The sequence below is a fragment of the Tiliqua scincoides genome, chromosome 3 (genome assembly GCF_035046505.1).
Source record: "Tiliqua scincoides isolate rTilSci1 chromosome 3, rTilSci1.hap2, whole genome shotgun sequence".
In the NCBI taxonomy this organism is placed as follows: Eukaryota; Metazoa; Chordata; class Lepidosauria; order Squamata; family Scincidae; genus Tiliqua; species Tiliqua scincoides.
The window spans coordinates 190,891,048-190,914,758 of record NC_089823.1 but is presented as its reverse complement, the minus strand read 5'-3'; the positions used below and the strand labels follow the sequence as shown (position 1 = coordinate 190,914,758).

The 23,711-nt window shown below is 45.9% G+C and overlaps 1 protein-coding gene across 1 annotated transcript in view; it reads left to right on the top strand.

Moving 5' to 3' along the window:
* Positions 1-23,711, top strand: part of SLIT1 (slit guidance ligand 1) — a 142,781-nt gene that overhangs the window by 96,700 nt on the left and 22,370 nt on the right. Inside the window, exons 5-20 of the mRNA XM_066622673.1 lie at positions 3,072-3,143; positions 3,772-3,843; positions 5,050-5,121; positions 5,674-5,837; positions 8,380-8,527; positions 10,275-10,346; positions 11,804-11,875; positions 15,079-15,150; positions 16,046-16,189; positions 16,626-16,789; positions 18,226-18,249; positions 19,869-20,013; positions 21,126-21,200; positions 21,859-22,002; positions 22,215-22,358; positions 22,890-23,056. Coding sequence (XP_066478770.1) covers positions 3,072-3,143; positions 3,772-3,843; positions 5,050-5,121; positions 5,674-5,837; positions 8,380-8,527; positions 10,275-10,346; positions 11,804-11,875; positions 15,079-15,150; positions 16,046-16,189; positions 16,626-16,789; positions 18,226-18,249; positions 19,869-20,013; positions 21,126-21,200; positions 21,859-22,002; positions 22,215-22,358; positions 22,890-23,056 — 1,751 coding nt within the window. The remainder of the gene's footprint in view (positions 1-3,071; positions 3,144-3,771; positions 3,844-5,049; positions 5,122-5,673; positions 5,838-8,379; positions 8,528-10,274; positions 10,347-11,803; positions 11,876-15,078; positions 15,151-16,045; positions 16,190-16,625; positions 16,790-18,225; positions 18,250-19,868; positions 20,014-21,125; positions 21,201-21,858; positions 22,003-22,214; positions 22,359-22,889; positions 23,057-23,711) is intronic.

The following is a 23,711-nucleotide window of genomic DNA, read 5'->3' as shown; positions in this document are numbered from 1 at the left end:
GGGAAGGCACCAGGATGCAGGTCTCTTGTTGTCTTGTGTGCTTCCTGGGGCATTTGGTGGGCCACTGTGAGATACAGGAAGCCAGACTAGGTGGGTCTATGGCCTGAAATCCAGCGGGACTGTTCTTATGTTATGTTCAGACACAGGTGTGCACTAGAGTTGGTGTTGCAAGCATCTGCCAATAGCCAGGAGTCAAAAATCACCACTAAGATGATGATGGTTATATATTTTAGAGAAAAAACCCAAAACATAAAGACCATATTGTAAAAATTAGAACTAGATATCCATTTGGATTGATAATGGAACATTCCTAGTGGTTCAGCACCCTAGCAGTATACCTTTTTAGCATCTCTTGGTGGGCAGAGCATAACTTGATCCTCTGGAAATTACACCTTCCTAATGTGAAATAAATTGTCAGGCCCAGTTACATAGTTCTTTGGACTTATTTGGCTCACCCTTGGCATTCTCCTGTTACTGAAGAAGGCGGTTAAGTCTCTTTGTTTCTGCTCTAAATATCCCAAGTGCTTAATTTAGAGATAATACAGTAATATTTCCACAGCCAAGTCTAGAGATTACTAATAGGGAGATGAAGGTGTCCATAGTTCTAGTTCCTTTAGATTGGAGTGTTCTCTGCTGCTGCCCTTCCGCGTGTTTTAGCATTTCAGTGTGTTTTCCCCCCCTTGAATGTGATTTTTTCATTGCTGAAAGTAGCACATTTTACACAAACCATTGTCTCCAGAGATGGCTGCTGTGTATGGGGCTGGGCAAAGAAATTGAAAAAATGGTTCTCTGTCCCAAATGGGCACACAGTCTCAAGACACAAAAGAGACACCAGCAAACAGCCACTTGGAAAGGCATTATGCTGGCAGTACTAAGTTGGAAAAAAAACCCTCTGCCCAGTTATCAGGGCTTAATAACTGTAAACTGTTTTAGGCAACTATATAGCACAATGACATGAGAATTCCTGACAGATACTACCTTACATCTAGTTCAAACATTTGGAAATGGGTGTACTTGGAACAGTCCTTCCAAAGGTTTCTACTGCTTCAGAAGGCTAGCTTTCTTCTTGAGACATTGTTTCTATAAGAATGGAGATTCTGTTATTGCTGTGTTTTCAGACCAATGTGGTGATACAGTCCCACTCATAGACTATAACATGTGACTCTCAAGTATTTGAAAAAATCTCCCTCTGCTCACTTCTTGTGTATTATTATTATTATTATTATTATTATTATTATTATTATTATTATTATTATTATTAACAACAGTATTTATATACCACTTTTCAACAAAAAGTTCACAAAGCAGTTTACAGGTGTACCATTACCCATTTATGTGACTGCGTCTAATACAATGGCATGAACTGAACTTTCCAGGCACAGGAAGTTGTTGTTCGGAGTGTCCATCAATATCGCCTCAAGTTTTGGACAGCCTACTATGCAACTCACTTAACTTGGAGTCCTGATGCTGACTTAAATTCATTGCCTTCAGTGGAACTTTACTGGTCTTAATCAAGATACTCTAGTGCTGCAGTCCTGTATGCACTTAACTTGGAGTAAATTCTGTTGAACTCAGTGGGACTTACTTCCTTGCTTAAGCAAGCATGCATAGGATTATGTTGTTGCTTAGTCTTGTCTTGGCTTCCAGGTATCCTTTTTGCTGTTATTTAAAATGCTTTCTGTAGCAAAAGAGACTGCCTTGGGCATAATTCCAGAGTAGGGCAGAGGAGGAGACAGCAGGAGTACTGCAGAGGGATCCTGGGATAGAGCGTGGCTGAAAGAAGACACTGTACTTCAGAGGTGAATGCAACGTATCTCTGCAAACAGTAGCTGCACAGCTAACCTCCTGCAGTGATAAACTGAACCAGTTTAAAGGAGGGTATGAACACCCATTATAAACTATTGGGGCTTTTAAATGACACTTGGCAGGAGAGGTTGGTTGTTAGCAGAAACCAGGACATCTCACAATAGTAAGTGTCAGGTCTGAACAAAGAACCACTGTGCCTCATAGGACCTGGTTTAAGAGGACGAGATAAGGAACAGGTGACATGAGTCAACATGAAAATGCCTCTGCTGCCCCCTGCTGGTTAACTTTGGGCTATGTGCAAAATTCCTTTTTTCCCCTGCGCTCAAATTTTAATAGTTGTTTAAGCAGTGTATGTGTGTGAGTGATACATAAATGCACAGGGAAGGCTCCTTATTCACCCATCAGCCACACAGCAACAAATTGTGTGAAGTCAGAGTAATTAGACCCACTACTAGTTGTGGCCTTTAAGTTTTCAGTTGGGCACAATGGGGGTCATGTAGAGAGCTGCCAAGTGTAGCTGTTCATAAATTGTCCGAGTCTCAGTGCTCTGTACTGGGAATGTCTCTGCTAGCAGGGTTGGGAAAGACCAAGAGTACTCCAGTCTTTCTCCCAAATCTTTCACCACCTTTGTGAGACACAAGAGCCAACAGGGAACAGTGAGGAGGGAAGAGCTGGAGCAGATTCTGCAGCTGTTAGGCAGGATTCCACAGTGGCCTACCTACTTGCTTTGAAATTCTGGAGACCTGGACTCATCTTCTTCACTGGGCATGTCCGTGCAAGTTTTAAAGTAGCCTCATCGGTTGCCATAGGGTAACTTTTTGGAAGAAGGAAAAAAAAACTGCATCCAAAATTGAATGACAAGAGAACATTTGAAATGCGCATGGCTTAACATGCTCAAATGACTGTCAGTCTTCACATCTTGCTGTTGCGAGAGAGGTGGCAACCCAAATGGCCATAGGTGTCCCATTCATCTTACAAATAGGGCTCAGAATATAGTGCTCTTTGCTGTGCCATTTACCCCAACTGGTATTTGTTGAAAGTAACAGCATCTCAAGCTGCACCATCTCAGTTAAGTGCCAAGGTTCAGACTGGTACACATACAGTAATAAGAGAGGTGGTTGTGTCTCTGAGCATGTGCAGAGAATTTTCTAATCACCAGTGAGAGTACCATCAAGTAGTCCACATACTCTGATGTCCCACTGTTTTGCCATCATCCTTCCCTGCCTCTTCACTGCCTGTTCTTCTCCCAAACTTTTCGTTCTCAGGGACCTGAGTGAGAATCTCCTTCAGGCTGTGCCCAGGAAGGCATTTCGTGGAGCCACTGATCTCAAAAATTTGTAAGTGACTTGGCCTGACAGGGCAGCCTGGTACTACTGCAGCATGATTCAGGAGAGCTTGTGGTCGTGTTTTGGATATGCAACTGGTATCCTAGAACCAGAGTAACAGCCAGTATAGTGGAAGATCTCACAAAAACTTTACACGCATATAAAATTAGTATGATAAGAGCAGTGGGATCATGTCGAATATAAATTATGCAATAATGGGCACTGTTATTCCCCAAATATACTGTTCCCCACCCTATGCCTGTCCACTCCTGACTCTTCCAGTTCTGAAATGTTCTGAAAATGTGCTGAGCCTCTTAGATGTGGGTACTGTGCGGAACACACAGCCCTGGAGTGCTTCCCCAGGCCTCCGAATGCCCTATAAGGCATTAAAACGTCACTTCCGGTTTCCTTCTGGAAACCGGATGTAGAGCCTTTTTGGCCAAAATGGCCATTCTGGGCAGATGTGTACAGCCACTCCTCTGCAGGGCTCATAAAAGCCTCCGGAGGCTTCAGGTTCAGGGAAGCATGCTTTGTGGTGTTTTTCCAATCAGTGACAGACTGTTATATATGCAGTCCGTCGCTGATTGGAATGTCACTAAGTGACGCTCACTTTGTGTTCATCTTCTCTTCCCTCATACAGGCAACTGGACAAGAACCACATCAGTTGTATTGAGGAAGGAGCATTTCGTGCTCTCCGTGGCCTGGAGGTTTTGTAAGTGTCTCTGGGAGGTTTGTCCCAGTGGACTGGATGGAGAGCCTGTGAGCATGTCTAGCTTTTGAGTGTGGAGAAATGATCTGCTCAGTTGCTGTGTGCATGATCTAGGGCTAACTCATAGAAAGAAGCAGTGGCCTAATAATGTGGCAGGAGAGTCTCTCTCTCTCTCTTTCTCTGTGTGTGTGTGTGTGCAAGAGAGAGAAAGAGAGAGAGTTTCTCATTCTGATGTAAGAGCTGCTTATCCTTTTCTCCATTCTGCTCCTGTCTGCTACTCATTTGTGGGCACCATGCTCAGTCAGAGAGTCTTAGTTGATAGTGCATGATCTGAGATTTCTATCCATGCGGGTGGCTTGCTGGAGCCAGTGAGTGTTCCTCCTCCCCAGAAAAAGAGCCAGCTTGTCATTTCCATTCACATTATTAATGCACTCAAGTACATACCATTTTAGAATTATCCATTAGCTATATCAGTAAGATCTTACATATGGGCACTACCTTATACCGAGTCAGACCGCTGGCAGCAGCAATCCAGAGTTTCAGATGGCATCTTTCTCAGTCCTCCCTGGAGATTCCAACAACGGAAGCTGCTGCATGCCAGACATGTGTTATGCCCTGAGCCCATGGCCCTACTCTGTGTTTACTTGGAAGTGTTCTATGTGGGTTTAGGCCCAAATAAGTGTGACTAGGATTGCAGCTTAGATCTCAAAAAACAACAACAAAAAGCAAGGTAAAACCAAAGCAATGGACATTTTCATTTGCCTTGTTTCAAAATCGGTCAAGTGAGAACCAAAATCTCCCACTGACCAGGCAATGCTCCTGGACTTGCTGTGATGCTTGGAGGAGTTTACTTCCAACAGATATTTGGAGTAAGTTTTCAAATGAAGATAGCATGCTTGTGGTCTTAGGGAGGTTAGCCAGCAAGGCAGTGTAACTAAATCTGACCATGGGGTGCTCTAAACTTCATTCATCTCTCAGCCCTCCCTTTTGTTGAGTTGTGGAGGAGCTGAATTTGTGCTGGAGAATTCTGAAAAAGTGCTCTTTCCCTTGCCTGCCCTTTGTGCCAATTTGCTGTTAGTCTGAGAAGGTGTCTTGTCCCACTCTGTAAGCAATGTATGTTTGTGTGTATATGAGCACCCAACCAGAGGAAAGAACAGCATGCTTATATCAAACATTTACTGATGCTCTCTCTCCTCCTCTTTCCTGCAGGACCTTGAACAACAACAACATCAGCACCATCCCCATCTCCAGCTTCAACCATATGCCCAAACTGCGCACCTTGTGAGCTTATGAGGAGGCAGCCAGAATGGGGTGGGGTGGGGTAGAAAATCAGACTGGGTATTTCATTGGGCTGGGTGGGCAGGGAGCAGTCAGGCTGTTCAAGGGGTTCTGGTGCTGATTTCAGTTAGGCTAGCCAGACCTAACTTTCTGGTATGAATGTTCTCACAGTGGGATCTTTCTAGCACTGTGCAGGATCCTATATATTTGGGACGCATGGAGATAAAGGGACATCATTCCAAATGCTCACTAAGCCATTGATTCTGTGTATGGGAAGGAAGGTGGGGCAGCATTAACATCTCATGAACAGGAATCTGGGTTATAGCGATCCAGTTCATGAGAAAACTAAATACTAGCCCCACTGTTGCATAGCCCTGTGGCACCAGAGTCTCCTTCCTGGGAACTGTCCCTAAATCTCCATTCAAACTAACTAGACCTATCTTAATGCTTTAGGAGTGTTTCCATGCAGTGGGAGTGTCAAGAGTGAGCTATGGGAAGTGATGGATGCACTTCTTTTTCTTTCTTTCCTTGATCTCCCCCCTGACCCCCCTGCAGCCGCTTGCACTCCAATCAGCTGTTCTGTGATTGCCACTTGGGCTGGCTTTCTCAGTGGCTGCGTCAACGCCCCACCATTGGACTCTTCACCCAGTGTGCCAGCCCTGCTTCCCTCCGTGGCCTCAATGTTGCAGAGATCCAGAAGAATGAGTTCAGCTGCTCAGGTCAGCAATCTCACTGGGTTGCCAGGAGCACACTGCATGTGAGGCAGTGCGGAGAGGCATCCCCATCAGTTCTACTCCTCTGATCCCCCAAATTCAGAGAAACAGGCCCTTTGTGCTCCCAGATTCAAGGCATATAAGCACTGGGACAGTGGACAATCCTGCCATAGCTGTGAGGTCATTTGTGCCCCAACATACACACTGCACCTTTTACCATAAAATGTTGACCTCGACACTGTCCTTTTGTTTCTTTCCCCCCCCCCCCCAGCTAGTTCCCACCAGTTGCAATTGTGGTTGCATGATTGTACAGACCATGCAATAGAAATTGCCCTTTCATTTCACCAAAAATTATCTGCTTTCTGAAGGGACAACTTTCGTTTAGCTTGCTGCATTTCTGGGAGTGTGCAGGTATCAAAACTGTCATCTGAAGAATGCTTCGTTGGTCCCACTGCCCCGTGTTCATACAGTTATCCTCCTCGGCTATATTGAATGGCACTTGTATTCCTTCCTTTCTCAATTTGTATATTTGTTCTCTCTATCTCGACTGGCACAGTTCAAAGCATTTTTACAGTGACCTGAACAATTCATTTCTGTAACAACCCTGCTATACTAGCTCTAGCGTCTGTTTATGGGTGTTCCTGCATTTAGAAATCTGCTAAGGCTGAGGGAAGGGAAGGGAAGGGAAGGAATGGTGAGAAAAGCCAGTGGCTAAAATGCTGACTAGCTGCCTCTCAGCTTGAACACACTTCAAATCTTAAACTCCAATAGAGTTGAGAACTGCCTCCTCCTTGGTGACCGTCTGATGACGGCTGAAGACCTTTAAGGGCGCAATCCTAACCTAACCCCTTATGTCAGTGCTTTCCAGCACTGGAATAGCATTGCCAATGGGACATGTGCTGCATCCTGCAGTTGGGTGGCACTCAGGGAGGCCTCCTCAAAGTAAGGGCATGTTTGTCCCCTCACCTCAGAGCTGCATTGCCCTTATGTCAGTGCTGGAAAGCATTGATATAAGGGATTAGGATTGTGCCCCAAGTTAATCATCTTCCTTTTTGTGTTGTGTGTGTGTTTCTTCTCCCTCCCACCATAGGCTGCTTCTCCATTTTTATTCTGCTCTCTTTTATATATGTTGCATTTTTATTACGTTTTTGTATCTGTGATTTTTATTGTGTTTCTTCCATTGTATATTATTTATTATATAAAATGTTATTGTTTGTGAGACATGTTGGGCATCTTATGGCCCAGTCCTAATGGGCCAATATGCTGGCTGGCGGAACAAGCATTCCACCAGCGGAGACTGCCTTATAGCAGTCGCAAAAGGGCCTCTGGCAATGTGTGAAGCTGCGCGCTGCCGAGTGCAAGCAGGCAGGCTGTAGCAGCCTCACGTGTGGTGACGGCTTGGGAAAGGCCTGCCAACCCAGGTAAGTCAGTAGGGGAGGGTGGGTTGGGGAGCGCAATGACTGGGGCAGGAAGGAGGGCAGGTTGGATTCAGGAAGGGGGTGGATTTGGTGACTGCAGTGGCTGCTGAATCCAAACCCCCTTGCTGGACTCGATCCTGTGGCCCAGGAACATGCAGACCTGCACCAACGATTTTGCTGATACAGGTCCAAGTAGACCCCCCTGCACCATGGAGGCTTTCCCCCAGGTAAGGGAAGACAAGTTTCTTTACCCAGAAGAGACCTCTGGAATGCCCCCCCCCATTGCAAGATGCAGTACAAGCTGTTTTGGGACAGCTGTATCAGTGGGGCAGGGGGAAGCATAGGAAGGGCAACCTATACATCTTTTAAATATATGTGCCATGCTCTGACAGGTCCCTGGCTTGACCTACATCTTATGAGCAGGAGGAGGGGTCAAAGGGTGGAGTTAGGTCTCTGTTTTTTTCCGATGTCACAGAACAATCTGGAATGGACCTCACCATCACCTACAGCCCAATCCTATCCCTCACTTGCCCAGAGCATTTAGTGCCACCAGTGGAGTGCACACTGCGAGCTATAGGTTGGCAAGAGACCAGATGGCCCTGGAGAGGAATGTAAAGAACATTTTAACTTACCTTCCTGTAGGCCACTTAGGGCCCAATCCTATCCAATTTTCCAGTGCTGGTGCAGCTGTGCCAACTGGGCGTGCACTGCATCTTTTAGTGAGGAGGCAGTCACAGAGGCCTCCTCAAGATAAGAGAATATTGGTTCCCTTACCTCTGGGCTGCATTGCAGCTGCACCAGTGTTGGAAAGTTGGATAGGATTAGGCCTTTAGTCTCCAATGGATCTCCAACTATCAGCTCTTCAGCTCTTTATGAGGGCAGATCATGGGATTTGCCAGCATATGGCCTGGATATGATTGGGCCCATAGGCATGGTCATGTCCATGGTCAGACACCTATTAGTGCACATTGCCCATATAGGTAGCTCTTGTAATGTTTTATAAGCAAAGAGGAAGTAGGTAAGCAAAGTCCCCTCTTTAGAACTAATGATGCCCTGCAGTGCCAAGGAGGCTCCCAGGCCCTATACAAGAATTACCACTAAGAGTCTGTAACGGTCCCCTTTCTCTGCAGGCCAGAATGATGCTGCCAGGGCCCAGATCTGCAGTTTTCCATCCGGTTCCTGCCCTGCCATGTGCACCTGCAGCAACGGCATTGTGGACTGTCGTGGCAAGGGGCTGACAGCCATCCCTGCCAACTTGCCTGAGACTATGACTGAGATGTGAGTGGGGGTATGGGGGGTGGTGGTATATGACCTGAGCGCTATGTGCCTTCTTAAGCCGACTGCACATGAGCTCTGTCTCTATTACCTGTGCTGATTCAAGTGGCCAATGAACAGGGATGCTACTTAGGAGCACAATAGGGCAACTTGTCAGTCTTCTGCAAAGGTGACTCTTGCCTTTTGTAGTTTCTTTGGTGGTTCTCTAACAATCCTCCAATCATACTACCTTTCTTCAGTAGATAGGGAGGGAGGGAAACAATCTTTATAATGAGCAATGGTCATGCATCTCTGTTGAGATAAATTTCTTAAGTAAATCCAGAGGTCCTGCTAGGGTGAACTGGGACCATGTGGATTTCAGAAGTGCGTGCATGTGATCCAAGCTGATCTGTTGCCTGAATCTGTTGCCTCTGCTCCTGCTTGTTTGTGACTGCTCTTTTAAAAAAAACCCAAAAATCTCATGTGCACTTTAGTACCCAAACATCTCACCACTACTGTTGCTGTCACCACCTTCTATTGCCTTCCAAGGGAAGTAGCCAAGTGGGCAAGAAGAAGGAAGCAGAGTAGAGTGAAGTGATCTAGAGCCTCCTCTTACTTTGGACCACCTGCTTTCTCATCTACTGCTGCTTTCCTCTTACTTCCACTAGCACTCTTTGAAACAGGCACCAGGTGGAGCAGAAAGGAGGAGTTGGCAGTGACTGACTGAAGGTAAAAGGAAGGAGGTGGGAAGGTCCCACCTCCTCCACCTTCTTGCCATTTGGTTTTTTTGTGGTTCAGGCAAGAAGGAGAAGGCAACTGTGCCGAGTTATCCTGTTCTGATTGTTTATGAAAGCTTCTTCTTGTAGCTCTATGGCCAGAAGTTATTGCTGTGGGGGTAGTGGTCCCTCTGCTGCCCTGATCCTCCCCCTATTCACTCTTTGTGAGAGAGTCAGAAATCAGATCAGGAGAGGATCAAGGAGCCAATTGAAGTGGCTTGGTGGGCAGTGGACCAGAGAGCAGTGGCAAGGGGTGGAGTTCCCCTCGTCGGTTTGCCCCTCCCACAACCCGTCACTCAGCATGGTCATTTTGGTCAGTGATGTGGCTGGCTCAGCTCTCTCTCTGTGTGTGTGTGTGTGTGTGTGTGTGTGTGTGGGCAGAGAAGTCTTCATCTACAAATGAATTAAGATGGGATGTTTGGATTTCAGTAAAGTAAATTCTGTTCAGGTTGCCGTGAACCCTTATCCCCATGCACTGAATTTTTCAGTTACTATGTAGTGAAATCCTCGAAGAACTGGGTTTGACTGTGGTGTATAATGGGCACTGTGGCTACCATGTTTTTGAAAAGCCACAGACCATTTATATGCCAGAACCCCTGTAGAAAGCACTGTTCCTTTGGGCTCTCATCTGTAGGGTATTGCCAAAAGCCACACTGTGCTTGTTTAAATCTACCTTTAATTCAATTTATTTCAAGTTAACAGAACTGAAGGTGTTTACCCACAACTCAGTAATCATGTTGTCGCTTCTGTAAATAGCTGCCTATGAAGGTTGCCCCATGCAGCAAGTCATTCATGTGCAGCAGCCCATCATGCAGACTGAAAAATGTTTTCTGTGGCACCACAAACACACTGAAGTAAAGTGACCTATTCAGAGAGATAAATTCTCCCTTCTCCTGTTCTTTCTGCAGCATTCCTGCAGAAGAAGCTGCATTTCAAATGTTCATATGGATCTGCCCAAATTGATTTGGTTTTTCCCTGTTCTGTTTCCCTTGCAGACGCTTGGAATTGAATGGCATCAAGTCTATCCCCCCAGGAGCTTTCTCATCCTATAAAAAGCTACGCAGGATGTGAGTGTCTGCATGCGCATCATATGCAGCATTTCCCTCATCCCCCTGGCTTGGCCATCCTCCTCTTGACTTACGTGCATTCCTTCCCTCTTCATTCTCTGGGCCCATCCATTATTCAGCTGGTAGTTGGGTTGGGGTAAAGAGAGGATAGACTGAGTGATAGCATCAGCGTGCTGGGACCTTTGATCTTTTCCCAGTTAGGTTCCACCTTATGAGCAGGAAAAAATGTGCCTTTACAGCCACCATAGTGGCACTAAGATTTTCCCATACCAGGGCCAGCTGAGACTTCTTTTACCGTTATTTAGAGAGGTGAGTCATGTAAGGACAAGTAAGCCCTTTGATTGCCAGTTGGTCTCCTCAGACCTACACCAGATCTTAAGCTAGTGCAATTCTGAGGAGACAACGGGAACATGTCAGCTGGCTCCACAGGGGATAGTACCCAGCACAAGTTGCACATGCCGGACGCCATCCCCTCCTGCCTCTGACATCCCATGGCTGCCCCCAGTCTACCAACCCACCCACCCACCTCATCAGCTTACTTAAATTGGCAGGGCTCCTCTTTGCTGCCACTGTTCACAGGGTCCTCCCCACCTCCAGTGGTGTCTTGGAAAAACATGGCTCCATGCACTTCCAGAACGGTGTTCACAAAGCTGTAAAGCATATTCCATCACCAGAACACCAGTTCTAGTGACATTTGCACCAGATAGGATTGGGCTTTAGGTGTCCTTAAGTAAGCCACTCCCTCTCAGCCTCAGTGCCCCCCACTGCACTATGGGATAATAACATTAATTTCTCTTACATGGTTATGGTAAAGATTACAAGATAATTAAAGTGAACACTTGAAGGGGCTATATAAATGCCAATTATTTTACTATTGCCTCCACAGAGGCAATGTTCAAGAACAAACTATTTTACCTTGGTGCTGCACCCTTAAATGATGCTACTGTGATCCCATCTCCTATAGTAACTGTAACTGAGAAACCTGCTGTCAGTAGAAAAGATCCTGAGATGTCTTATTGGTCACAGTATCTATGGGACTCCTCGTAGGCATTCCCTCCTCAGTGGTATTCCATGTGTCTTTCTTGCTGGAAAATTATCTAGATGGTTTTTTTCAGCTCCCTTACTGTGACCATCACTGCCCTCTTGCCCTTGATGTCACTTTCTCCCATTTTTAGGTTGACATGAATAAAGTCAAGGCTTTCTCTGAGTAATGCCCACTAAATAAAGACGGGGGAGAGGTTTAACCATCAAGTGTTGCATTGCAAGGTATTCCCTGGAAATCCACCAGTTTGCCCCTCTACCTCAGTCTTGGTATGGAATAAGAGTAGAGCCCTCATAAGACTCTGAAGAACACAACACAGAAAAGGTACCTCCAGGGATAAGATGAGTTGTGTTCTTTGAGGGCTTGCACATGGTCATGTGCGTGTGTGAGTGTTGATGGTGTCTTTGCCTTTCAGAGACCTGAGCAACAACCAGATCTCGGAGATTGCACCTGATGCCTTCCAGGGCCTGCGCTCACTCAACTCTCTGTAAGTAGAGATGGTGGGCATTAGGCCAGAAGTGAAACAACACTTGTATGCTGTCCTGGAATGTTCTCCGGTCACAGCCTCTACACATGACGCCTCAGTAGTGGCTCAGTGCTATTCACAGTGCCCCTGCAATGCTGACTCTGGACTCTCTCGATATGTCAATCTCAACTCTCAACCATCTTGGCCTATATAGTGCCTAATCTCTCTAATTTACAATTGTTTCTGATAACATGGCAAGTGTTAGTGTGGAACAGTTCTTTCCTTGTGCAGTTTTCTTTTTATGAGGAAAGGGGAGGTTTGCAATAGCATGGCTGAAATCACTCCAATCATATGTGAAGATATTTCCTACAAACAACTTGACCTGTTGAGATGATTGGGGCAGGGGTGCCCTGGTGCTGGTATCTCCCTCCTAGAACTGCCTCATCCCAGGCCAAAATGGTAGACTGTGTTGCCACCACAAGATCAGAGCTAGGCAGAAAGAGATAGATCTCAAAAGCCTCCCTACCAAGTATGTGGGTAGAAAGCTATGTTGTAGCATGTAATCAGTGGTCCAGAAGGGCTGAGGCAAAATTCTAAATTCAACCACACTAGGCAGGTAAAAAGTTAAAACATTTAGGGTGCAATCCTAACCTGTGCTGGAGCAGGCAAGCCAGGAGGCTTGTGCTGCATCCAACACAGTTTTGTTGGCTGCAGCAGCTCAGCCACAGGCAAGGGGAAGCTCTTCCCCTTACTCGTGGGTAAGGGCTGCATGCCCCAATGGCTGCATGCATGCCCCAAGGGCTGCATGCATAACTGCCGGGTCCCAGCCCCGCCCCTGGCTCCAGGCACGCCCACCCACAGGCCCGCCGTCCCCCAGCCTCCCCTGCCCAGAAACGCCCCCTCCCCACACACCCCATACCTACCTTTGCTGCTTGTGTCGGCGCGCTCGTGCTGAACGGAAGCGCGGGAGCCGCGGCTTCCGTCTGCGCGTAGGCACATCTGAATGCGCCAATGCGGCTCCCACCTAAGGAGGCGCAAACGTGCTTTACGGCATGTTTGCAACTCCTTCAGGGCACCTATACCGGCATAAGTGCTGGTTAGGATTCCACCCTAAGAGAATTAAAAAAAAATAGCAAGTGGGGGGGGGTTAAGATAATAAGTGGAAAGACAGAGAAAAGTAACAGGCAGGTTTGCAAAAATGACTTGGGCAATAGTGCAGATCCTTAGCAAAAGATACAGGCAGGCAATTTCAGAAAAATCTCAAAGCAACATTTACTCTCTCTGTGATACTAACTGTACTCAACTTTTCTAAACACTATTACACCTCTCCAAACCCAACAGACTTCTCCACACACAAGTGAATTCTGGGGGAGCCAAATCAGAGCACGTGCAAGCATCCTGAGGTGTCAATCATAAAGGCGGCGCTGCTGCCAGGAGCAGTGGCACCAAAGTGGCTACTGCTGCATTCTGCGGCACCATGGCAGCCGCCAGAGGTCTGCTCAGGGGAAGGGGACTTGTCACCTTCCGCCAGGGAATGCCCCAAGCCCTGCAATGGGGCCTCTCAAGTCTGTGCCAGCTATTTTGCTGGCAAAGAGTTCAGAGATACCTTCTCAGGCCCAGCCTGACATGGAATTCAGGATCCTACAGAGTAGAGCTCCACCAATCCCACCTTCTCCTGCCTCACTTACTCCCCCTGCCCCGGAACACTTCCCCCTGCCCCCAAAGCCCTCACCGCTGCTTGGAGCTCTTACCTAGCTTTGTGTGGCATGCAACTGGTGCTGGGCTCAGTACTGACTGGTGTGGGGCTGGCACTGGCGCTGACTCAGTGCAGGGTATTGTAGGCATGTCTTACAGCACGTTGCAATACCCAGCGCTGGCACTGGAGCTCAGCGCTGGCACTGATAGCCCATAGGATTGGGCTCTTGTAACTTAGGTTCTTTGAGTTCATTGTCCTGCCTGATTGGATGTTTTATGACCTCCTGGACACCATACCCTACCCTCCAACCTGGTCAGCTGGAATGCTCAATGGATTAGCACATGTCAGTTCCACCAGGTGGCTGGCTAGGAGCCATTGTACTTTCTGCTATCTGCAAGACCTGTCTGCCTGGCCTTGCTGTCCTTTCTCAATGGTGCTGATTTCAAAGTTACAGTGAAAACACTGGAGAAGAAAATAGGATGAGGGGAGCTGTAAATATCCAGATGTGTTCAAGCAGCTGTACGTGGTAGTTTACATATATGAATTACATTTTCCTAGGAGCTTAAATTCACATGTGAATCCAGCTCCCTGATCCTGACACCATAAAACCATCTGGTGCCCTACAGTCACATTCTTTATTGGGCTAAGTTATGTACTTGGGTAACTAATAGACTGAATGAGAGTCAATAAACTGAAGTTCAGTCCAGGTAAGACAGAAATAGTAAGTGGTTAGTGGTAGTGGGTAGTGGGTAGTGGGTAGTGGTAAGAAATAGTAAGTGGTAAGTGGTAAGTGGTTTGATGGACTAGGGAGATGGTTTAAGCCTATTCTGGATGGGGCTGTGCTCCCTCTAAAAGAATAGGTTTATAATCTGGGGGTGCTTTTTGACCTGGCATTATCTTTGGATATACAACTGGCATTTGTGGTATGAAACGCCTTTCATCAGCTAAAGTTGGGGTGCTAGTTGCAGCCTTCCCTGAATTGAGATAACCAACTCACTCTTATTCATGATCACAGAATGGCAAAGACTGTGGCAAGATCCTCAGTGACAGTGTGGAATCTAGTTCAGAGAGTGGTGACTGGAGTAGGACCTTTGTGGTTGTTGCATCCTATTTGTGGCATGTGTTCCCCAGTGAGGTTTGCCTGGTGCCTACTTTGCTGTCTTTCCTTAGGCTTTGCACACTGAGGCAAGCAAGTTATTTAACTACTCTGTGTTGTTGTTTTTTTGCCTCTGCTGTATTGGTGAATCATCTACTGCTGTGCCACTTTTTGTTTAATTGTGTTTCTAAATCTTTTAAACTGCTGTTATTTATGGAAGTAATCATGGGAATGGAAGCATTGAAGGACAGCGTAATTTTTATTGATCTAAAAATAAATAAAATGGTTAATACTGTCGTGTGTGGTATATGTCAACATGTTTACGAAGAATGAGCCTAAGGTCACCTGTTGAACTGGGAGCCTCTTTTGCTAAGGCACAATTACTACTGGATCTCACGACTAATCCAAGCATTGATTTTGTTTATTTTCCAGTGTCTTATATGGAAATAAAATCACAGAGCTGCCCAAAGGAGTATTCGGGGGCCTGTATGCGCTGCAACTTCTGTAAGCACCAGTGAGAGGGCTATCTAGAGGGCCAAGTAGTCATGAGCATGGCAAGGGGCTAGTGATAATGTGATAACTTGAGAGGCCCCAGGCACTTTATAACAGCACAATCCTATGCATGTATGCTCAAAAATGTGCCATTGAACTAAATGGAACTTACTTGCAGGAAAGTGATTAGAAGCTTGCAGCAGAAGTCTCCGAAACCTTTTAGCACAACATCAATACCAGCAACACTTCCATCACTTTCCTGAAAGCTATAGCATTCCTTATTACTTATTAACCTTTTTGCCCTCTCCATCTCCCATATATAGTAATTTGGTCCACTTCAAAAGACCCATCAATCATCATTATCTTCTCTCCAGCATTAGTCTCCCCTCCTTACCTGGTTATAGGTTTTCTCCCCTTCTAAATACAGGTGTGCCCCCTTATCCGTGGGGGTTCTGTTCCAGAATCCCCACTGCAGATATCTGTAACCCCAGATATGGGCGAATGCCCATCCCCGAGGTCCTGGGAGCCAACCCCCTCCAGAGGAACATGTGCAGCTAGGTGCATGCAGGGGGTCTGAATCCAATCCGTGGATAACTGAATCCACAGATATGGGGGTTTGCTGATATGGGGGGCCCCTGTAAACTATCCCAGATGGACCTAAGTAGGTCTGTCTTCTTCAGAAGTGGGGAAGGGACTGTGAATGTTTTTTTCCCCCAATACATCTTCAAGATTGTGCCTGTTTACTGGTAGACATTTCATTCCCTACCCTATAACTAAGTCTGGGTTGTAGTTGGGTGGGGCCCTGGAATCAATTGATGTGAGTGCTGGCCTTGATTTTTTTTTTTTTTCTATAATATCTTCCACCACCACATACACTACTATGGTGTGACATGCTTCCTCACTCCAGGCTCCTGAATGCCAACAAGATAAACTGCATCCGCGCAGATGCCTTTGCTGACCTGCAGAACCTGTCGCTGCTTTCGCTCTATGACAACAAGATCCAGACCCTGGCAAAGGGCACCTTTGCCACCCTCCGTGCCATCCAGACCCTGTGAGTGCTGCCTTCTCTGATGATGTGTCCAATTGGGACAGGGTTCTGTGGGAGGCAGGTAGGAGATGTCCTTTGAGTGCTGCAGCCCTAGGGGAAGACAGGCCAGGTCTGGAGAGGAAGCAAGAAATTATCCCAAGGACAAAGCTCTACAAGACCAAGAAGCCTCACAAGGCCATGGTTGTACAACTGTGTGATCTCAGTGGGAAACACAGCTTATGTGGTGGTAGAGACTTACCCAGGGCCTGACACCCTGGTATTCAAATGAGGTCACAAGGAAATTGAGCACTTTCTCTTCAAACTGCATAAGAGAGCATTCAGCATTGTATTAGCAGGAAGCAACATCTTGGCAGCTGATTTAAGACTGTTCCAATATCATCCGTTTGAACAACCCTGAAATTCCTGAGTGGGTGTTTCTCATGTTTCTTTCCTAATATAGCCACCTGGCCCAGAACCCCTTTATCTGCGACTGCAACCTGAAGTGGCTGGCAGACTTCTTGCGTGCTAATCCTATTGAGACAAGTGGTGCTCGCTGTGCTAGCCCCCGCCGCCTGGCCAACAAACGCATTGGACAGATCAAGAGCAAGAAATTCCGATGCTCCCGTATGAATTGTCTTAATGTTGCAGGGCTGTTTCTGTATTTGGGGTTCAGGGCGAAGCAATTGAATATTTTTCTGCACCTACCTGAATGTTTATTCAGGGTGGAATTTTGTTTCCAACAGAGGAGTGGGATTTATGGGGAGATATAGTTAAGGCCCCCTCTTTCCCAGTTTTATTTCCTTCTTACTGATTTAATTTATTTCTTAAATCATAAAGTTTGTGGCTCTGGCTGAAAACTCAGCCTAGAATTTGTCTCATTTTAAGCTATCTGTGTCCAGGAGTTTGGAGGGAATCGGTGTATGCATAAACAATAAACCTCCATCCCAAGAGTGGCAAAGGGAAAAAGACTTCACTTATGCCACCAAACGTATTCTGCAAGAGACCCTTCACACCCTGTTCAGTACCCAAACCACAAGGTTGGATTTGTTACCATAGCTGATTGAGGGCCAAATCCTATCTAATTTTCCAGTGCCAGTGCAGCCATGCCAACAGGGCATGCACTGCATCCTGCGGGGGAGGGAGTAATCATGGAGGCTTCCTCCAGGTAAGGGAACATTTTTACCCTTTCCTCAAGGTTGCATTGTAGCTGCACCAGCGCTGGAAAGTTGGATAGGATTGAGCCCCAACTCATTTTAAAATAGAAAGGCCAAAGTGTGTGAAACCCTTTAATTTGGAATTAAAACTTATGGACAGTGCCATGCACAGCATATGCATGTTTTAATGGATGGCAAAGCATCTATTTTTCTTCAGCTGTCCATATTAAGAGCTGCTGTTCACAGCTCTTAACAAGCTATTCTGTACCTTCTTTGTGTATAGGAGTGAAATAGATGTTCTTTCTTTCTGCCTTGCATTCGTTGCAGTACAGTATGTGCTTGTTCTAGCGCAGGGTTGCCCAAACCCTGGCCCAGGGGCCACTTGCGGCCCTCGGGGGCTCCCAATCAGGCCCTCGGGGAGTCCCCAGTCTCCAGTGAGCCTCTGGCCTTCCAGTGACTTGCTGGAGCCCATGTTGGCCCGATGCAACTGCTCTCAGCCTGAGGATAACTGTTCGACTTCTCATCTGAGCTGTGGGACAAGGGCTCTCTCCAGTACTTGCTGTTTCACATCTGTGATGCAGCAGTGGCAGAGAAGGAAAGGCTGGCCTTGCTTTGTGCAAGGCCTTTTATAGGCCTTGAGCTACAGCAAGACCTTCATTCATTCATATAAGTTCTATCTCTAATAAATTAATTTATGTAAATTTATTCAAATTTTAAATGTAAATTAATTCTTTTTATCCCTTGACACTTTTTTGACGCAGTGTCAGAGAGATGATGTGGTGCTCCTGCCAAAAAGTTTGGACACCCCTGTTCTAGTGTGTCAGAAAAAAATAATGAATGCTATGGCCCTTACTATCTTAACTTTTATTCATTTTGATTAATTCTGTTTCACATTTCTGTTCACAGCCAAAGAGCAGTATTTCATTCCAGGTAAGGGAGTGAACCTAGAATGTAAGCTAGAGTGTGCAAGTTCATTGCATGCAATGATGCAATATTCATGGCATTCTTTCTTAGCTGGAAGTGTGGGGTTGCTGGAAATGGTGTTCATTGTGTTGATTTGGAATGTTTTTCATTAAATCTAGTAGGGGGTGGCGTGGAATATTTGCAAACATCGTGTACCTGCACAGATTCAGATATGACTGGAATGACCTTTGTCCATTGCATTAGTATCTATGTGTCTTAAAACTAGAATGTAGTTCTGACTGGATTTCTCTTTTTTGTTGGATTTATGAGGAGCTGCCAAAAAGAGTTTGAAATATTTGAATTCTACTAACATTACAAAGACGGCTTTGTGTCTTTATGTATATGCCACCTGGTCACCAAGGCACTGTAGATTCTATGAATCTCTTAGGGCACAATTCCGACCTGTAGATAGGCTGGCGCACAAGTCCCTTGCGCTGGCCCAATGGTGTCGCAAATGTGCCATAAAGGACTTTTGCGCTACCGAGAGAGCAGGGAGGCTGGCCCAAGCTGCGTTGGGCTGGCACAAAGGTAATCCCACAATGGCCTAGTCAGGCCCGCGTTGGGGTCTGGGGGGTGTGGGGAGGATGGGAAAGAGGCGTTTCGGGACAGGGGAGGGCAGGTGGTGGGTTGTCCAGTGGGCAGGCTGTAAGTGAGTGGGTGTGGGACCAGGATCCAGCGCTTGTGCCAGATCCTAACCCAGTCCTGTGCAACCGCTCTGGGCTGCTCGAATCTGTGCCACTTCTTTAGGTGGTGCAGATCCGAGTAGCCCCATTGGGGCTGCTGCGGCTTTACCTGAAGTAAGGGGAAAAAATTCCCCTTGTCCTGGGCTGAGCTGCAACTGGCCCCAACCCTGCTCTGGAAGCAGGGCAGGTTAGGATTTGGCTACCCAATTCAGAGGCCAAATGAATATACAATATTTGTTTTCATATTTCCCCATCCTCTTTCAGGGGAGAATCATACTACCGGCCGGCACTGGGCTAGCACTGGCGGGAGCCCGGCAGTGAGGCTGGCAAACGTGCCTTATGGCATGTTTGTGAAAGTGCTCGGCGGCACGGAGCCATGCCGCCAAGCATAGGATTGGGCCCTAAGTTTATATGTTTCAATTTTTGATCTTTTAAAATAAAACTGTAATATAAAAAAAGAAATTGTTTGGTGGTAGGTTCAGAATATAGCAAGTATTTATTTACACAAGACATATTCAATGTATTAAGTTTGCTCCACAAGATGTGTTCTTGGCTTTAAAAGAGGATTAGACAAAATTCGTGATGGCTTAGTCTAGTCACCCACTGTTAAAAACAGGACCTTGGCTAGATGAACCTCTTTCATCAACAGGGATGTTTTTATGAACAGGAGAGGAAACTTGGTCCTCCACAAATGATCCCTGCTCTCTGATTCTGTGTGGAGGGGTCTCCAGTGGCCTATTGAACTTGCAGTTGAGAGTGTTGAATAGAACCCAGCCAGGAAGAACCCCTTTCCCTCCCAGAACAGACTTCTGCAGCAATACCAGTTGTGTTTTGCCCTCATGTACACACACAAACACACTAAGCAATACACTTCACTTGCCTGTTGCTGTCTCTTCTGGGCAGGTACAGAGGATTACCAGTTAAATAGTGAATGTCACAGTGATGTTGTCTGCCCACCCAAGTGCCGCTGTGAAGCCAATGTGGTGGAGTGTTCAAACCTTAAGCTGACCAAGATTCCAGAGCGCCTCCCACAGGCCACCGCTGAACTGTAAGTCTTAGGTTTGCCTTATCATCTGAAAACCTTATGACTTCCCTCACCATCAAAAACTAATACTTTCTCCTTCTTTCCCTCCCTTTGGCTTGCTTTGATTATAATAAATACTAAGGTACCAAATGCTCTTGTCTTTGGATTATTGACATACCAAATCAATAGCTTCTCTTTGGGTATGTTTTGAAGGGCAAAGAATTCCAGCATGGTTTAGGCACATACCAATGCTTATTAATTTATAGGTTTGCTGTGTACTTGCTACTTGTTGTGAATGCTACTCAACTCATAGCTAGTTATCCTGAGGTGAAATTAGGCATGGGAGAAAAGCCCTTTGTTATCTAAAGGCTTTCTCCTTCACATTTGACTCCTTCAACTTTAAGTCCCTTTGGTATTGATTCAAGGACATTTTTATCATAAGACAGACATGACATCATGCCTAATTTTCACTCTCCTTATCCTACATCCTGCCTCCAGTACTCAGCTTTTGTGCATTGACAGCCTGGAAACCACCACCCCCCAATTGTCTCCAGGAGTTTTTTTCATCCCAGCAGCTCTCCCTTCTGCACATATTTCCCATCCTAATTATACCAGGCTTAGCAGGCACCTCTATTTCTTCCTCTTCTTTTGTAGAGGAAGAGAAGACATTGACTGCTAAACATAGGACAATGCAAAAGATGGATGCGTGAATCATCTTATGCGCGGTATTCATTCTACATGCAGGCACTTCACTGAGTACAGTGGAATGACCCCCTGCCCTTACCCAGTCCTGTAGACTTTCCACTTCAAACCTTATTTGTGTACTCTATGTATAGGCAAACATAGATTTTGTATTGTTTAGAGTGCACCACAAGTGTTTTTCTGCTGCAAACATACCTTTTAGAAAGCTGATGTGTATTAACTTTCCAATCCATGCACTTATACCCTTGGCAGAACAAATTACTCACATTGCAGTATGCATGATGCAGTGTGTGCCTGTTTTTCTACACAGAGTTCACCTCAGTTACAGGGAAATAAATACAGGGATCTTGGAAAATAGCCCAGAATCTTGTATTATTTATTGCTCAGTTCAGCTCCCAAGTTTGCAAGGTTATTTTACTTTCTTTCCCCTTCAGGCGCTTAAACAACAATGAAATTGCAGTGTTGGAGGCCACAGGCATCTTTAAGAAGCTACCTCACTTAAAGAAAATGTATGTGGGTGATATCTTCATTTTTTGTTTTTGTAATTTTATTTTGCTTTCAATGTTTTCCCTTCTTTTTAGTCTTTGCAGGAAGCTGCCTTGAATGCCTCTTTGATGTGGGGTTGGGGGAAGGGAAGATGTGCAAAGTATAGTTAAAAGAAAAGCTAACAACAGAGGAATGAAGGTGTGCAAGGGTGCAATCGTTTTGTGTGTCAATTTGTTTTCATTTGTAAAAGCCTCTTTCTTGTTGGTGTTCATTCAGGAGACATTTAGAAGACCTCTCAACACAAAATCTGGGGAAAAGGAAACTAGGAGATGAGTGGGGCTTGAAATTCAGCAGCATTCCAGAAAGAGTCAGATTTTTTCAATTGATGAGGCATACGTAACTGTAGCTAGACCCTTAGAAGCAGAAACAAAAAAAAAGAGTTTCCTACTTGAAGTCACAAGTTCAAGGTCTAACGCAAAAGAAACTTTTGAGGTGGGCTGTAGGGGCACAGTTTGCTAATTGAAGAGAGCCAAAAAAAAAAAAAATAAGCTCACACAATTGGGAACAACACAATTATTGTTCTTAAGATGGAGCAAAGAGCTCCCTGTAGGGCATTTGCTGAGATTAAAAAGCTCTCTTTCTGCTCCTGTATTCTGCAATTTCCATTTCTTGCTTTCCCAGAAACCTGAGCAACAACAAGGTTTCAGAGATTGAGGATGGGGCCTTTGAGGGTGCAGCCTCAGTCAGTGAGTTACACCTGACCGCTAATCAACTTGAGTCTGTGCGCAGCGCCATGTTCCGGGGCCTTGATGGGCTGCGGACACTGTAAGTCTCATTGAATTGGTCTGGGAGTGGCAGAGATATAAGAGGATGTTATTGATGGGTTATCAGTTACATGTGGGAATCCGCAACATGGTTGCTGAGACTGCCTTAGGTTTCAAGAGACAATTTGTAGAAAAGGCTTCTCTCTCTCTCTCTCTCTCTCTCTCTCTCTCTCTCTCTCTCTCTCTCTCTCTACCCCTCCTCTCCCCTACCAGGATGCTGAGGAACAACCGCATCAACTGTATCCACAATGACAGCTTTACAGGCCTGCGCAACGTGCGGCTTCTCTCATTGTATGACAACCAGATCAGCACTATTGCACCAGGCGCTTTTGACACATTGCAGTCGCTTTCTACTCTGTGAGTCATGAGACAGAAAAATTCACACTAGAACTGATGAGTACACTTCAAATGTGTGTACAGTCAGAACTATCACACCCTCTGCTGGTCTTGATTTCCCACCTTTTTCGTCAAACACCCTCTTTGTGTGTTTTCAGCCAGCTGCTGGGGTATTCTTTGCAGCATGAACTGGTCTCAATCAGAAGCAAATTGCTCTGCCCATAGAAGGTTCCAGTTCTTGACCTTTCTAGTTAAAAAGAATCTCAGGTAGCAATACAGGGAAAGGCTTCTTCTGGAGATTTTAGAGAGCTGTTTCCAGTCTATATAGACAATACTGAGCTACATGGACCAGTGGTGTAAGGCAGCATCATGCATTCAAAAGTGTACCTTGAGTTGTATGTCTACTATGTGTTACAAAAGGCAAAGGAGTCTGTTTCATGGGGGCTGTTGCACCTTGCATGCCTGCCTGCCATCTTTTTTTGAAAGACATCATATAAAATTGACCTTGTCTCAGCTTGGGTTACTTATCCCCATACTGTCACTCCCACCCAGGAACCTGCTGGCTAACCCCTTCAACTGTAATTGCCGCCTGGCCTGGCTGGGTGATTGGCTTCGCAGGAGGAAGATTGTGACAGGAAATCCACGCTGCCATAATCCAGACTTCCTACGCCAAATCCCACTACAGGATGTGGCCTTCCCTGACTTCAGGTGTGAGGAAGGTAACTCGCAGGTGTTTGGTGTTTGGGTAGCAGCAAGGAGGGGGAGTGGGGAATTATGCAGTTGTAACATAGCAGATGTATCTTCTGCAGCTCTGTTTGAGTTACTGCCAGCAAAGCAATGTAGTATAGTGTGGTAGAGTGTTTAAACCAGGTTCAAATCCTTGTTTGGGAGTCCTTGTCCCCTTCTCTGCTCCCTTTCTCTATCCAACATTGCACATTAACATGCCAAATGCCTATTAGCCTAGGCTGCACAGTGGGTGCATGCAAACCACTGCCTGCCATCTCAGTCCTACAAGAGCAATTTACTAATGGAAACAGTTTTCCTCCTGCAGGCTGAAGTGGAGCACAATAGGGTGCTGTGCAGGGTAAAGAAAACTGCACTCATTGATGAAATATCCATGCAGACATGTTGATTATCTACTTCAAATCCCTGCAGGAAGTTGTGCAAGTTATAGCATACGTGTGCAAGGTGGACTTCCACTGCCCTTACTGTTGTCTAGTGACTTTCTTTACCTTGGTCACCTCAGCAGCATTTCTATGGGCAGGCTTAGCTGCACCTAGCTTCTGGTTCAAGCTACATATAAGCTAGAAAACAATGCTAAGCGTGCCAGGGATGTAGTGGGTTCTAATTATGTAATAGATTGCTGTCAGGTCT